The 13404-nt window shown below is 36.2% G+C and overlaps 2 protein-coding genes across 5 annotated transcripts in view; both read left to right on the forward strand.

Moving 5' to 3' along the window:
- XRCC4 (X-ray repair cross complementing 4) overlaps positions 1-13404 on the forward strand; it is a 340456-nt gene that overhangs the window by 266880 nt on the left and 60172 nt on the right. For 2 of the 4 annotated variants that reach the window (XR_003909975.1, XM_029942551.1), the window contains one exon: positions 11681-12040. The exons of the other annotated variants lie outside the window; for them this stretch is intronic. The gene's annotated coding sequence lies outside the window, so the exon portion shown is untranslated. Of the gene's footprint in view, positions 1-11680; positions 12041-13404 lie in introns of those variants that run through there. 4 annotated transcript variants of the gene reach the window in all.
- Positions 11700-13404, forward strand: part of VCAN (versican) — a 157857-nt gene continuing 156152 nt past the window's right edge. The window contains exon 1 of the mRNA XM_029942544.1: positions 11700-11774. Coding sequence (XP_029798404.1) covers positions 11759-11774 — 16 coding nt within the window. The 5' untranslated portion in view covers positions 11700-11758. The remainder of the gene's footprint in view (positions 11775-13404) is intronic.

Raw genomic sequence — 13404 nt, forward strand, 5'->3', positions numbered from 1 at the left:
CCTCCAAGCAGAAAAAAAGCCACAATTCACAAAGGCGAGAGACTCAAACTGATACCTTTAAAGTTCTGAGGTAAAACTTTTTACCCAGAATTTTCTATATATATCATTTCAAAAATGCAAGGACTTAGTATATTTATCACCTATGTGTGTCATCTCTTAGGAAGCTACTTGAGTGTCCTCAGCAGAGAAGATCAGTAACCCAGGAAGGTAGGAACAGTAGTTCTGATCCAGGAAAGAAATAAAGGGATGTTCCAGGTTGCCACAGGCCTCAGAGCCACCAGTCCTGAAGAGAATGAGACAGCACGCCCCAGGGGGAGAAATCAGCGAGAATCTTTGCCTTATGGAATAGCAAATACGGCTTAGAGTGTGGAAAAAATAAAGGGCAAATAGCAAAGGAGATGAGAGTAGGAAGTAATAGAAATACCAGGGGGAAGGTTATACTACAAAATCTTGATCTGCCTTGATTTTAGGGAATCCACAGACCTTCATATTCTAGAAACAAAATTCTTTGGGTGGCTTAGATTTCTCTACAAGGGCCCATGTTAAAGGCACTGGAAGCCTAGTGCATCAATTGGTATGGTGCGCATCTGTTTTTGTGTTAGTAACATTGGCAAATCAGTTTGTTGGTTTTCAATTTAAGAAACAACCTAATGACATAATAGGAAAGGTTCATTTGTATTTGCAGCAGAGAACAGAAATATTGACTACTTGGATTACATGTCAAAGCAAAACTTACAAAAGATGGCACAAAAATTTTCTGGGAGGAAACATGGACAAAAATAGATGACTTTCTCAACTTTTAAGGGGTGCTCAAGATCAAGAAATACTGTCAAAATTGGAAAAAGAAATGAAAATTAAGTTTTATAACCTAAAAGTAACCAATAGTAAAACTAAAAGTAATATAATAAATATTCAGGTGGGAGGGGATAATGAAAATGAGCAAATCCCTGTCTTCCTCTTGAGGAGCCGCTACACATTGTCTAAAGCAGTTAGATGGAAGAATACATGTATCATCTAGATGCTTCATACCCCAAAATGAGGTATGAACGTCACCTGTTAGAAAAGCACAGTCTCAGCCCTGCCTCCCACCCCCAACTACAGAACTCCTAAATGGGCTCTGCATTTTACCAAGATCCATCACTGTTTCGTCTGCACATTAAATTTGAATAGCACTCCTCTAAAACAGCAGTTCTCAACTTTGGCCATGCGTTATTAGAATCACTTGTAGAACTTTTAAAAATACATTATTTAGAAGGGGCAAAGCCCCAGCCGCCACTCTAATAATAGATGATGCTTTCAAAGGGATAGCATACAGAAATTGGTGTTTTTTTATTAACAGCTTCTGAGGTAGTTCCAATGTGTCCTCATGGTTGAGAACAAGTGATCTAGAATAACTATGATAAGTGACAAAGAGAATGAAGATAAAATTTTTTTAATTTTGCTTCTGGATCTATTAAGGCATCAGACTCAGAATGAGGAATCATGGGAAGGAAGACTTATTTTAAATGAATAAACAAACAAAAGCAGAATCAGCTATAAGTACAGAGAACAAACTGATGGCTGCCAGAGGGGAAAATGGGTGAAGGGGAGAGCGAGACACAAGCTTCCAGTTATGAGACGAGTAAGTCATGGGAGTACAAGCACAGCATAAGAAATATAGTCAATGATATTGTAATAGTGATGTAATGGGATAGATGGTAGCTACACATATTGTGAGCAGAGCGTAATATAAAAACTTGTCTGAATCACTGCGTTGTACACTTGAAACTAATGTAACACTGTGTGTCAGCTATACTCAAATAAAAAAAGAAAAAACTTGTTTTAATAAGAATGTTATAGAGGCATGTGGGTGGTTCAGTCAGTTGAGCATCCGGCTTTGGCTCAGGTCATGATCTCATGCTTTCTGGGTTCGAGCCCCACGTCGGGCTCTGTGCTGACAGCTAGCTCAGAGCCTGGAGCCTGCCTCAGAATCTGTGTCTCCCTCTCTCTCTGACCCTCCCTGCTCACACTCTCTCTCTCTCTCAAAAATAAATAAAACATTTTAAAAATTTTTAATAAAAATAAAGAAATGTTATAATATTTGATCTGTATCTTGTACACATGGTACTTGAATTATAGGTTTCTTTTTAGGCATATATTATAGCCTTTGACTCAGAAATTCTACTGGTAGGAACTTTTTAAAGACAATAATTGATCTATTACACAAATACGTTCATAATTTTGAGAATTATAAACAATATAAATGTTTACTTAAAAAATAAGTACCTGCACAGCCATGTTTTTCACAGCATTCTTCACAGTAGCCAAGACAGAGAAGCAACCCAAATGTCCAGTGGTGGATGAACAGAACATAATGTGGTGTATGCAGATAATTGAATATTATTCAACCTTAAAAGTTTCTTAAAAGGGAAAGAAACTGTCCCATGCAATGACAGGGATGAATCTTGGAGCCATTATGCTAAGTGAAATGAGCCATTCAGAAAGAGACAAAGACTGTACAATTCACTTAGAGAAGATATCTAGAACATTTAAACTCACAGAGCAGAATGGTAATTACCAGGGGCTGAGGGAGAGCTGTTGCTTAATGGGTTTAGAGTTTCAGTTTGATAAGGTGAAAAGGTGCTAAAGATCTGTTTGAGACCGTGTGAATAAACTCAACACTGCTCGTCTGTACACTTAAGATGGTAAATGTTATGTTTTTTACATAAAAATTTCCCAATAATTTTTAAAAAGTATATATTTTGTTAAACAACTGTATAGTTTGAATGCATAGTAAAAACTAGTAGGGTATGCAACAAAGTGGCTGTATGGCTTGCAAAGCTACAATTGGGGTCTTTTCTCTTAACTTTCTAGATTCATTGCTATTTTCAGAGTAAGCACAAAATATTGTTGTAATTAAGGGGGAAAAAGAAGAAGCTGTTTCCATTTTGAACAATATAAAACAAAACTTCCATTGGAGTTTACTGTGAGTGAATGACTCATATACTGCACTCCCTTATTTGCCAAAGAAGCAATTACATTCTCCTGAGAAATTCAGGGCTTCCCATCCTTGTAGGAAATCATTGTATAGTGTCTGGATCTTTTGGGACTTCTGAGTATTCCCTCTAGTCTTGGGAAAAAGAATCAAAAGCTAAGTAACTTTTTTACACATGAAACAGAAAAATTATTTAACATCATGGAACAGATTTTGTCCCATGAATTCCTTTAGCTTCAAGGAATGGTGAAGCAGAGTGGACATTGGGGAAAATGAGAAGAGGAAGGGGCATGAAGGAATTAATTGCTCTGGACAGAGTTGCCCAGCCCAAGTGTATTTTGACATTTTAGATTTGTATTAGAACTCTTTTATCTTGACCCTGTCTGGGTATCCTGAGTCACAGTGACAAAAATGTGGGTCATTACATCACAACTGCTTTACAATTATTTTTGTCTTTGCACTTTTGACGCTTGTGGCCACGGCCCATTGCTAAGGCTATGCTTTGCTGAGAGGGCATCATTAACCATTTTTCTTTTAATTTAAAAGACTGGCCTAATGAAGTATCTATAAAAGTGAAAGAAAGAGTTAAACTAGAAGATCTTTAAGATTGTTAAAACCAAGTGTTCAAAAAAGAAGTTTCACTAATGTCAAAATACCTCTGTGGCTCTGTAAAGCTTTTAGATTCTACCAGATATTAAAGTCCATCAAAAAGTTAATGTACATTGCCATCAGCAAATCCATGGATTATGCTTGTGTGGGAATTCTTTTGTGCTATTTAACTATTCTAATATGAATGGCTCCATACACCCCTGTTGAATTTTACCTCACAAAAGTTGGATGGCATTGCAATAACCTTGGCAATCAAGGGTCTAAAAACCACGAAACTTCTTAAAGGTATCATAGAATGAGCAAAGCAGTTAGCTACATTTCCACCAAAGAATTTACCAAATCTTATCTTTAATCTAATGTTAGAATTGTGATCCTAGCCTATTTCTATTCTTGTTATAGACCTGAATGGAGAGCTTTCATTTGTCATCATTTTTTATGGAATAATACTGAAATATCACATTTCTAGTTACTCTTTTCCTTTCTGTAATTAGTCATTCCTCAATTTAAAATATGTCTTCAATCCTTTGAAGAGAACGAATACACTTGGTGAAGATAAAATAGCTTAATATTTTAGAAATGTTTTTTACACTATAGGTGACCCAAGTTTTTACCTACTTACATAATCTTTTATGATACTAGTTGTTAATATTTTAGAGTCACAAAAAAAGAGAAGGGGTGGGGGGCAAAAATAAATGAGAGAGAAAGGGCAAGGAAGGAGGGAAATAAGATGGAAGAAAAGAAATGAAGGCAAACAATCATGGAGCTAACTTTTCAGATAAGTGTTTCTTCCAGTATCAGCAGTAGTTCAGATAAATCCACCCCACTTCTACCCCAAACCCAACTGGAATGAATGTTCACATCTGTGGAATAAAAATAAAATACAGATAAAAATAGCCCCAAGTTGTTTAATTTTAAGGATGTTTTTCCTAAATCATAGAGGTAAAGTGTTCATTACAGTTTTCAAACCAGTATTATACTTTTTAAATAATATCATGCAAAAGAAAAATAAACACATTTCTCATTGCCTCTGGATAATTTGGGTAGCAAGCCACGCAAAATTTTTGAGTAGATTTGTGCTGACTTGGAAAACATTCTCAATATCTGGATCTTAAAAAATTGTGCTAAGCTTGCAGCTCCATAGCAGATCAAGAATAAGAACTGTCTTAGGAAGTTTGTTGGTTTTTCTTTAGTTTATATGTAGCCAGCTGGTTTCTGACCTCTTTGTGTAAATATCCAGCTTTTCACATAATCAGATTCCATATTACCTTGTTATGACATCATTCTGGGCAGACTTTGATCCCTTACTAACTTTTCCAAACCATTTACATAGACTTAAATAGCAATAAGAAGATTGCTACTTATCCACCAAATACCACTGCTGGTGGTGTTAAAAGAATATATATATATACACATCTGTATTTATACATTTTTATGTATGTAGATGTATATGCATAATAATACATAGACCTACAGAAGGGTTAGAAATATACTAAAAATATGTATTTTATTTGCTACTAAATTGTTGAATTTTCAAAATGTATATCACTAGTGAAATACACATTTAACTTGTTTCCTCTTTCTGCAGTTGTTACCAGTTGATACTTTTGTTCAACCCGCATTTTAGAAGCAGGTGAATTGAAATGTAGAATTTGAGACCTTGTTTTGTATTATTTTTCTCCATGGATAGATGAAAATAAAGGGTAGGCTGTATTCTTTGTGATCCGGAAGCCTGGGTATAAAAGATGCAATGATCTTTTAAATTACTCAGAAATGGTTTCTTTAGTGTCTGATCAAGATAAATGACACAGGCAGCTGTAAAAAGAATTCCCACTAGTCACTGACCCATAAACAGTGGTGTCATTTTTCATTTTTAGAAAAGTATCAAAATCAATTTAAAATAACACCAAATCTTTAGAGTTATAATTAAGTGTCCTAAATTATGCTTCATAAGATATTGTTCTAAGTGATGTTATTTTTTTAGGGTAAAATACATTAAAACATTCTTATTGCTAGAGAACTTCTGTGTCTATTAAATATGAATCATTTTTCTGTGGCCCCACTGTATTCCCAATACCTAGAACAGTGCCTGCTACATAGTAAGTGGTAAGTAAACATGGTTGAGTGAATAAATTAATGGAATAATAATAATATATTAACTCATGTGGAAATTTGGATACTAAAAGTGATATCACATACACAAAAGACAAAGGTACAGAACTAATAGATACATTGGTAATGAATATTTATTGACCATTTTTTATGTGTCAGGCATTCTACTGAGTGCTTTGCATGCATTTTCTTATAATAATCAATATAGTCCTAGAGAAAATAGTGATTAGACTATCTCACATGAGAAACTGTGGCCTAGAAAACAGTTATGTGTTCAAGGCTACACAGCTAATAAATGATGGTGCTTAAGCTAAAATTCACATCATCCTGGCCCAGAATATACATATCTTAACAACTATGTACCTTTCTCTCAATGTACTGTGTTTTCATGCTGACTTTATGGTCTCTAGGATCATTGATAGACTATAGCTATGAAGAAAAGAAAAACCATGTTTTACTCTTTATAGAAGAATTAAGGCTCTCATGATTTGAGTATTATATCAATAGATTAAATATTTTTATTATGTACACATTTAAAAATTGGTCACATATCTTTTCTATATGGTACATAGGAATTTTTCCTGCAAATACATTTACACAAATGGGAAAAGAAGTACCTATAAGGATTTTACTGTTGGCCTTTTTTGCATAATGATAAAAACTGGCAACAACCTGAATGCAGCTGGGTTAGAGGTTTGATTAAGCCCATTATGAATGTGTAGTGGATGGCTATACAGTTAATACAAAAATTAACAAATGACATTCCACAATTGAAAACAAAACGGCAAACTGTTCATGAGTACCACTGATTCTGGAATCAAGTAGATTTGCTTTAATCCCGGCTCATGCGACTAACCAGATATATGACCCGAGGCAGTTACTTAGCCCTTGCACGCCTAATTCTCTCCTCATCTAAATAATGTGGGTGCTAATAGTATATATACCACAGGCGTTGTAAACCGTATCGGTAAAGGACATAGGGCAGGGGAAGCTTACCTGCTTACATGCAGCTTCAGCCTATATTTTATACACACACACACACACACACACACACACACGTATATATGTATATATGTGTGTATATATCCACATACTTCATATAAATATATATTTATCCAGATACTTTATATGTATATATATATCCAGATACTTAACATATGTCTATATATACATTTTGTATATATATAAAGTATTCATATCAATAGCCAATTACCAATGGCATTGGCAAAGAAAGTTGGCCAAATTGCTGGCCAGAGTGACAACATTTTCATATTCCTTTTTTAAAAGACTGAAGTTTCTGGTAGAAATTTTAGATGTCACAAACTGTATCCTTTTCACTGACCAGTCTAATTCCTACTTCATATGGCATATTCAGTGGCTCTCCAATCATATTCTTTTATTGAATGAGGAAAATGTTCATCAAATTTTGTTTCTCAGAGCAGTGAGAGATGACTGACCATGCTTTTCCATGTGAAATCATTAATGTGTTAATTACACGTCACTAAGTAAAGAGAAACAAACATTTTTGGGCACAAGATCAGCTCTTGGTATCCAACATTTAAACTCCATTCTCACATGAAGCATTCTTATTGACAGTACAGTGAAAACAGTCACCGTTTGGCCAACAGAATTGTCAGCTGGCTTCAGGGGGAGAAAAAAGGCTAACTAGGCCAGCTCTCTGAGCCAATCTTTATTAGAGGCACAATGAATTCATTAATCTTATTCAGAGTTTTACCTTTGTACTCTTGTTTAGTTTTCTTCATGAAGAAAAACATGTTTTAATTTTATTTTTTAACTTTTGATTTTAATTTTTAGTTGAATGTAGTTGGCACACAATATTACATTAGTTTCAGGTGTATAATATCGTGATTTGACAAGCTTATACATTATGCTGTGCCCACCACAAGTATAGCTGCCATCTGTCCCCATACATTGTTATTACAATTTCATTGACTATATTCCTTATGCTGTGACCTTTATTCCCGTGACTTATCCATTCCATAACTGGAAGCCTGTATCTCCTACTATTCTCCACTCATTTTGCCCATCGTCCCACTTCCCTCCCTTCCTGCGACCATTGGTCTGTCCTCTGTATTTATAGGTCTGATTCTGCTTTTTGTTGTGTTTTTTGGGGGGGGGTTTGTTTTTGTTTTTAGATTCCACTTATGAGTGAAATCATATGGTATTTGCCGTTTTCAGTCTTATGCATAATACCCTCTAGTTCCATTGATGTTGTCTCCAGTAACACCATCTCATCCTTTTTTATGGCTGCATAAAGTACATTACTACTATACTCTAGTTGGTCAATTTATTCCTCATAGGGAACATTTTGCAATTCTTAGCACATGTATATTATTAGGGATGAACAAATAAGTAAGTTCATTGTGATATTGAGAGCCAGGGTTCTTTCCTTCAGAGAAGGAAGTTGCAGATAAAGGAGTGAAGTCTAGTGTGAAAACGCCGTGCTGGGTTAGTGTCTGAGAGATCAGAATGAACCATGCTTGCTTAATAGTAAGTGGATAGATAGAGTGAGCATAGATTTATTTAAATACATATTTGCATATACACAGATAGATGTGTACTACATATTTACATATGTGTATGTGTGTATATGAGTCTGATTAGTCGAGGGGAAGGCAGCAGAGCCCTAAGCAGGTTACAGCAGGTCTCATGAAGAGAGAACCCATCCGACTCCATGAACTGCTGTGCCAGAGTGGTTTCCAGGAGTAGTCCTGGCTCACAAGAGCAGATCGGGCCACATGTGTGAATAACACACCCATGTTCCCAATTTAAAACACTAAATACAATCATAATCTTTTATTTAAAACAACATTCGCACCAGTGTTCATACTCTAGCACTGCTTTAGTTAAGTAGTGTTAGCTGTTATAAAAATCTCAGTGGCCTAATACTATACAAGTTTATTTCTCACTTTTGTCACTCTCTAATGAAGGTTGTCAGGGTGGCTCTGTCCCATGAAGTCATTCAAGAACCTAATTTGCTTTCTTCTTTAACACAGTATAGTCTGGTGTCATCGAGTAGGTGGGAAGGAAACAGAGAATAGAGGATCCCAAGAGAGGTTGTTAAGAGACCAAGCACAACACTTCTACCCACATTTCATTGGTCAGAATGTCAAAAGGCTAGCAAATGTGATTGAGTGCTGGCCCGAGGTGAAATAGAAAGTCGTGTGTCTTTGGACAGTGGCCGTCTCTACTATTAAAAACTCTAACCAGTGTCATCCACAGTATTTATGTCGTAGGGATTATAGGCTTCAACAAATGTAGGAGATAACCAGGGGCCGAAGGGAGAGAGTCTCTTGACAAATTATCTTGTAGGACTCTACAATCCTTCCCTGTCTTCTTGCCGGTCCTCTTAGCTCCGCTCTTTTGCTACTTCATGGGATTGGCTGGTAAACTTGGCTCCTGGGTTTAAATTGGCTTCATCTTCAAGCTCTAGTGCTAATCTCTTAAATTCTATCAAGGACATGTCCGATCACAGATCTCTCAACCCCTAAAGTACTCATGACTTTGATTATACTTGAGAATGTAGATCTTTGTCTCTCCAACATTGTCTTAGCAGAATGAATTGCTATTAACTATGCAAATAGTTCTTAATTAGATTTTATTAAAAGTAAAATCATAACTAATTAATATTTTTAAGTTTTATTTATTTATTTTAAGAGAGACAAAGAGAGAGCAAGTGGGAGAGGGACAGAAGGAGAGAGTCCTAAGCAGGCTACATGCTGTGAGTGCAGAGCCCTTTGTGGGGCTCAAACTCTTACAAACCAAGAGGTCATGACCTGAGCCTAAATCAAGAGTCAGCGCTGAAACAGCTGAGCCACCCAGATGCCTTTCATGACTAATTTCTTAAAAGGTATGTTTCAACACTTAACTTTCTAAAATACTGAGACATGAAAATACATGATATTCTGAAATCATAATCTTCAATATTTGTATTGGGTAATATAGTCTATATCCAAGCCCTCAGAAAAATGCTCTAAAGAACTCACAAGCATGTTAAGAGTGCTAAATGGCTAACCATGCTTGGCTCACTCCAGCAAAGTGTTTAGCAATTTTACTGTGCTTTCTTTGGGAGCACAACCTTGCTTCTTTTGATAAAAGAAGAATTTGGCTGATTTCTAATGAATATAGTCAAAAATAAAAGTTAAGAGATTAGGCTCTGCATCAGAGGTCTTAGGTTTCATTAGCTGTGTGTTCTTGGGCAGGTCACTTAACCTCAACTATAAACTGATACTAATAGTAAATATCACATAGAGTTGATGAAAGTCCTCAGAACAATGTTTTGGGCTGGCTACTATTATTTTATATTGATACACATAAAACATTTAGAGTAGTCTTGGTACATATTAAGTAATCAATATATATTAGCCACAATCATCATTATTATTACTATCATTCTCACCCCTACCAATTAAGAAAGAACTTTTGCAGGGCACCTGGGTGGCTCATTCCACTGAGCGTCCAAATTTTGATTTCAGCTCAGGTCATGATCCTAGGCTTGTGGGTTCAAGCCCCATGTCAGGCTCCATGCTTGTGTGCCCTGTCTCTCTCTGAAATAAAAAAAGAAGGGAAGGAAAGGGAACTGGAGAGGAGAGGAGAGGGGAGGAAAAAAGAGAGAAGGGGAGGAGAGGAAAGGAGAAGAAGAATTTCTGTATTTTCAGCTAAAAACTATTATTTCTGTTTTGAGATAGTTGAAAACCATAGACTGTGGTCCAGAAAGAAATGCTGCAACACAAAATAGTTGTCCATACATCCAGTAGTCAGCAGGCTTGTGCCTCGTTTTCAAACATCCATCCATCCATCCATCCATCCATCCATCCATCCATCCGCGGCTTATTATGTACTTACTATATGGCAGTATTGTAGCTCTGCAACTTACTAGCTGTGGGCACTGGAACAACTTTGTTTACCTATCTGAGCTTGAATTTTTTCATCTTAGAAGTGGAATAATATCTATCTTTGTTACAGAGAATAAATTAAGTTATAAATTTTATGAAGAAACGGTACAGTGCCTGACCTATAATAAATACTCCTAAACAAATTGCAATTCTTATTAAAAACTAATAGGAAAAGGTCTTTGTCTTAAGATACGGTTCTTTCATATTTTTTTAAAACTATAGATCTTGGGGCGCCTGGGTGGCTCAGTCGGTTAAGCCTCCGGCTTCGGCTCAGGTCATAATCTCACATTCCTGGGTTTGAGCCCTGCGTCGGGCTCTGTGCTGACAGCTAGCTCAGAGCCTGGAGCCTGCTTCCGGTTCTGTGTCTCCTTCTCTCTCTGCCCCTCCCCCTCTCATGCTCTGTCTCTCTCTGTATTAAAAATAAACATTTAAAAAAAACTATAGATCTTGATTTATTAGTAAGTGATAAAATCAATTTTTAAAAGAAGCAACATTTTTAAAAACCATTTTAAAAAATAGAACAGGCTATAGTTGAGTTGTATAAACTAAATGAAGAGATTAAAAATAGAACAATGCAGATTAGAGTGTATCACATGTACCGCAACATCAATTTCACCCATATAAATATCTATATATATATATTGATATTGGTTGTGTGTAAAATGTACTTCTTACTAAGGATTTCAGTCAAAAAAGTTTGAAAGCTTTTTAAGTATAGAGTAGTGCTATATTGCTATTTTAGTTGCCCAGATCAGAACTTTGTGTTAGGAAGAAGCTAGTTCAAATATCTTTATAACATCTTTACCAGCATGTGGCCAAAATGCCACATATCAGATTTTTAAATCAGTCCACACCAAGCTTACTTGGTGGTTTAGTGGAGATGATAAAATCATTACCTAAAAATAAAACAGGAGTATTGATAGATTGCATTTTTTCTATGCTACTTCCGCTCACTGTAATTCTGTAAAATAAAAAGGCATTTATTTTTTAAAAAAGCCATTTGTAATGGAGATAAGTCATATGGATGTAGGATGCCTTTGAAACATTCTGCATTAAACCTGCCTCCTCCTAGGTGCCGGGAAACCTGGGAGTCTGCTGTTGTTTCTAGCGTGTGTGCTGACACAGAGTCCGGGGAAGAGAGCTGTCACGAATGCCTGAAACACTAGGTGAATAATTGCCATCTTCTCAAGAGAGCCCTTTGCCCTAAAAGCCGTCAGTTCCAGCTCATCTGTCTTTAGAGTTTCTTGGGCACATAGGCCTCCTGTCTCTTTTTCCAAATTAAGGGCACTCCGCAGAGCTGCCACACTGGGCACTAATGAATTCTCTGAGACTAATCTACACAGTAATGAGAACTGGAATCTGTCACTTACTCTCCCAGGAGGTAACAGTTCACACGCCGTTACATCACCCTATTAAAATAACTTATTAGCTGTGTTGCTTGTCTGCTACCATTCATTAAGAAGGTGTGACCAGAGAGACATATATTTGAACAAATGATGAAATTTAATTTGAATTGTTCTCCATTTTCTTTTTATGGCTGAATGTGCACATGCTGTAAGTAAATTTAAGCATTTTATACAGATCATAGGTACCTTAGGGAAGTGTCAACACAATTATGACTTTTCACCAGTTAGATGAAAAAGAAGTTAAATAAGAATCTGCATCTCATTCAAAATGTGTGAGGAGCATGTACCTTCCATTCCCTGCATTGTTGTCTCCCAGGAAATATGTATGTTTCTGGAAGAGACTTTACAGGCATAATGTGTTATGCCATGAAATAATTGATAAATCATTGAGAGCTACATTGGGGAGGATAGATTTATATAGAATAATAAGTTATATACATTAAAAAAAATAAGGTTTTTTGGTTTGTTTCTGTTTTTGACAGAGAGAGAGCATGCAGGGTAGGGGCAGAGAGAGAGGGAGAGAGAATCCCAAGCAGGTTCCCAAGCTGACACAGTAAAGAGCCCAACACAGGACTCGAACTCAACAGACTGTGAGATCATGATCTGAACTGAAATCAAGAATTGGATGCTTAACCAACTGAGCCACCCAGTCACTCTGGTACAATTTTTATCACAAATCTACCAAATGATGTAAACATTTATTTGCTGTTTATTTTTGTCACTATAATATCTCAGAGCATGGGCTTTGACCTTATATGGAGATTATTTAAGTTTCACTTCCTCATTTTGGTAGATGTGTGATCATAGAGGAAGTTATTTAGCTTTTTTACCCTTATTTACTTCATCTGTAGAATGTGAGTAAAATGCTAACTATTTTACATTTGAGTTTGTTGGGAGGATTAAATGTGCTTAAAAAGTATTTAGCTCGTGATAAGTATTTGGTAATACCTATTATTATTATCATAATCACCATCATTGTCTAGTCTTCCTTTTCCAAGGAAAATGTCGGGAAGAGACATTTTTTGCACTTTTTGATTTTGTTTTCCTTTTGATGCAGCTGTCTAAAAATGCAACTTACAGGGTATAGCTCAAAAAATATTGGAAAGCACATCAATGCATTAGTAAGCTCAGCAGCCCCATCAACTGTTCCGCAGGCCCATCCCCAATCACCTTTCTTTGAAGAAGAGCATTTCTTGCATGTAGTGCTATAGCTCTGCCTGTTAGTAGTTGTGTCATTTCGAGCAGGCTTCTGTAACTCTCTAAGCTTCGTGTTCTTCATCTTTGGAAAGGGGGTGGTCATACCTCCTTCAGTGTGTTGTTGCCAATATTGAGTCAAATGAAAATAACTTTATAAAACATCTGTCAGCACATCTAGCATGGATTTTATACA

This window comes from Suricata suricatta, chromosome 6 (assembly GCF_006229205.1).
Source record: "Suricata suricatta isolate VVHF042 chromosome 6, meerkat_22Aug2017_6uvM2_HiC, whole genome shotgun sequence".
Taxonomy (NCBI): Eukaryota; Metazoa; Chordata; class Mammalia; order Carnivora; family Herpestidae; genus Suricata; species Suricata suricatta.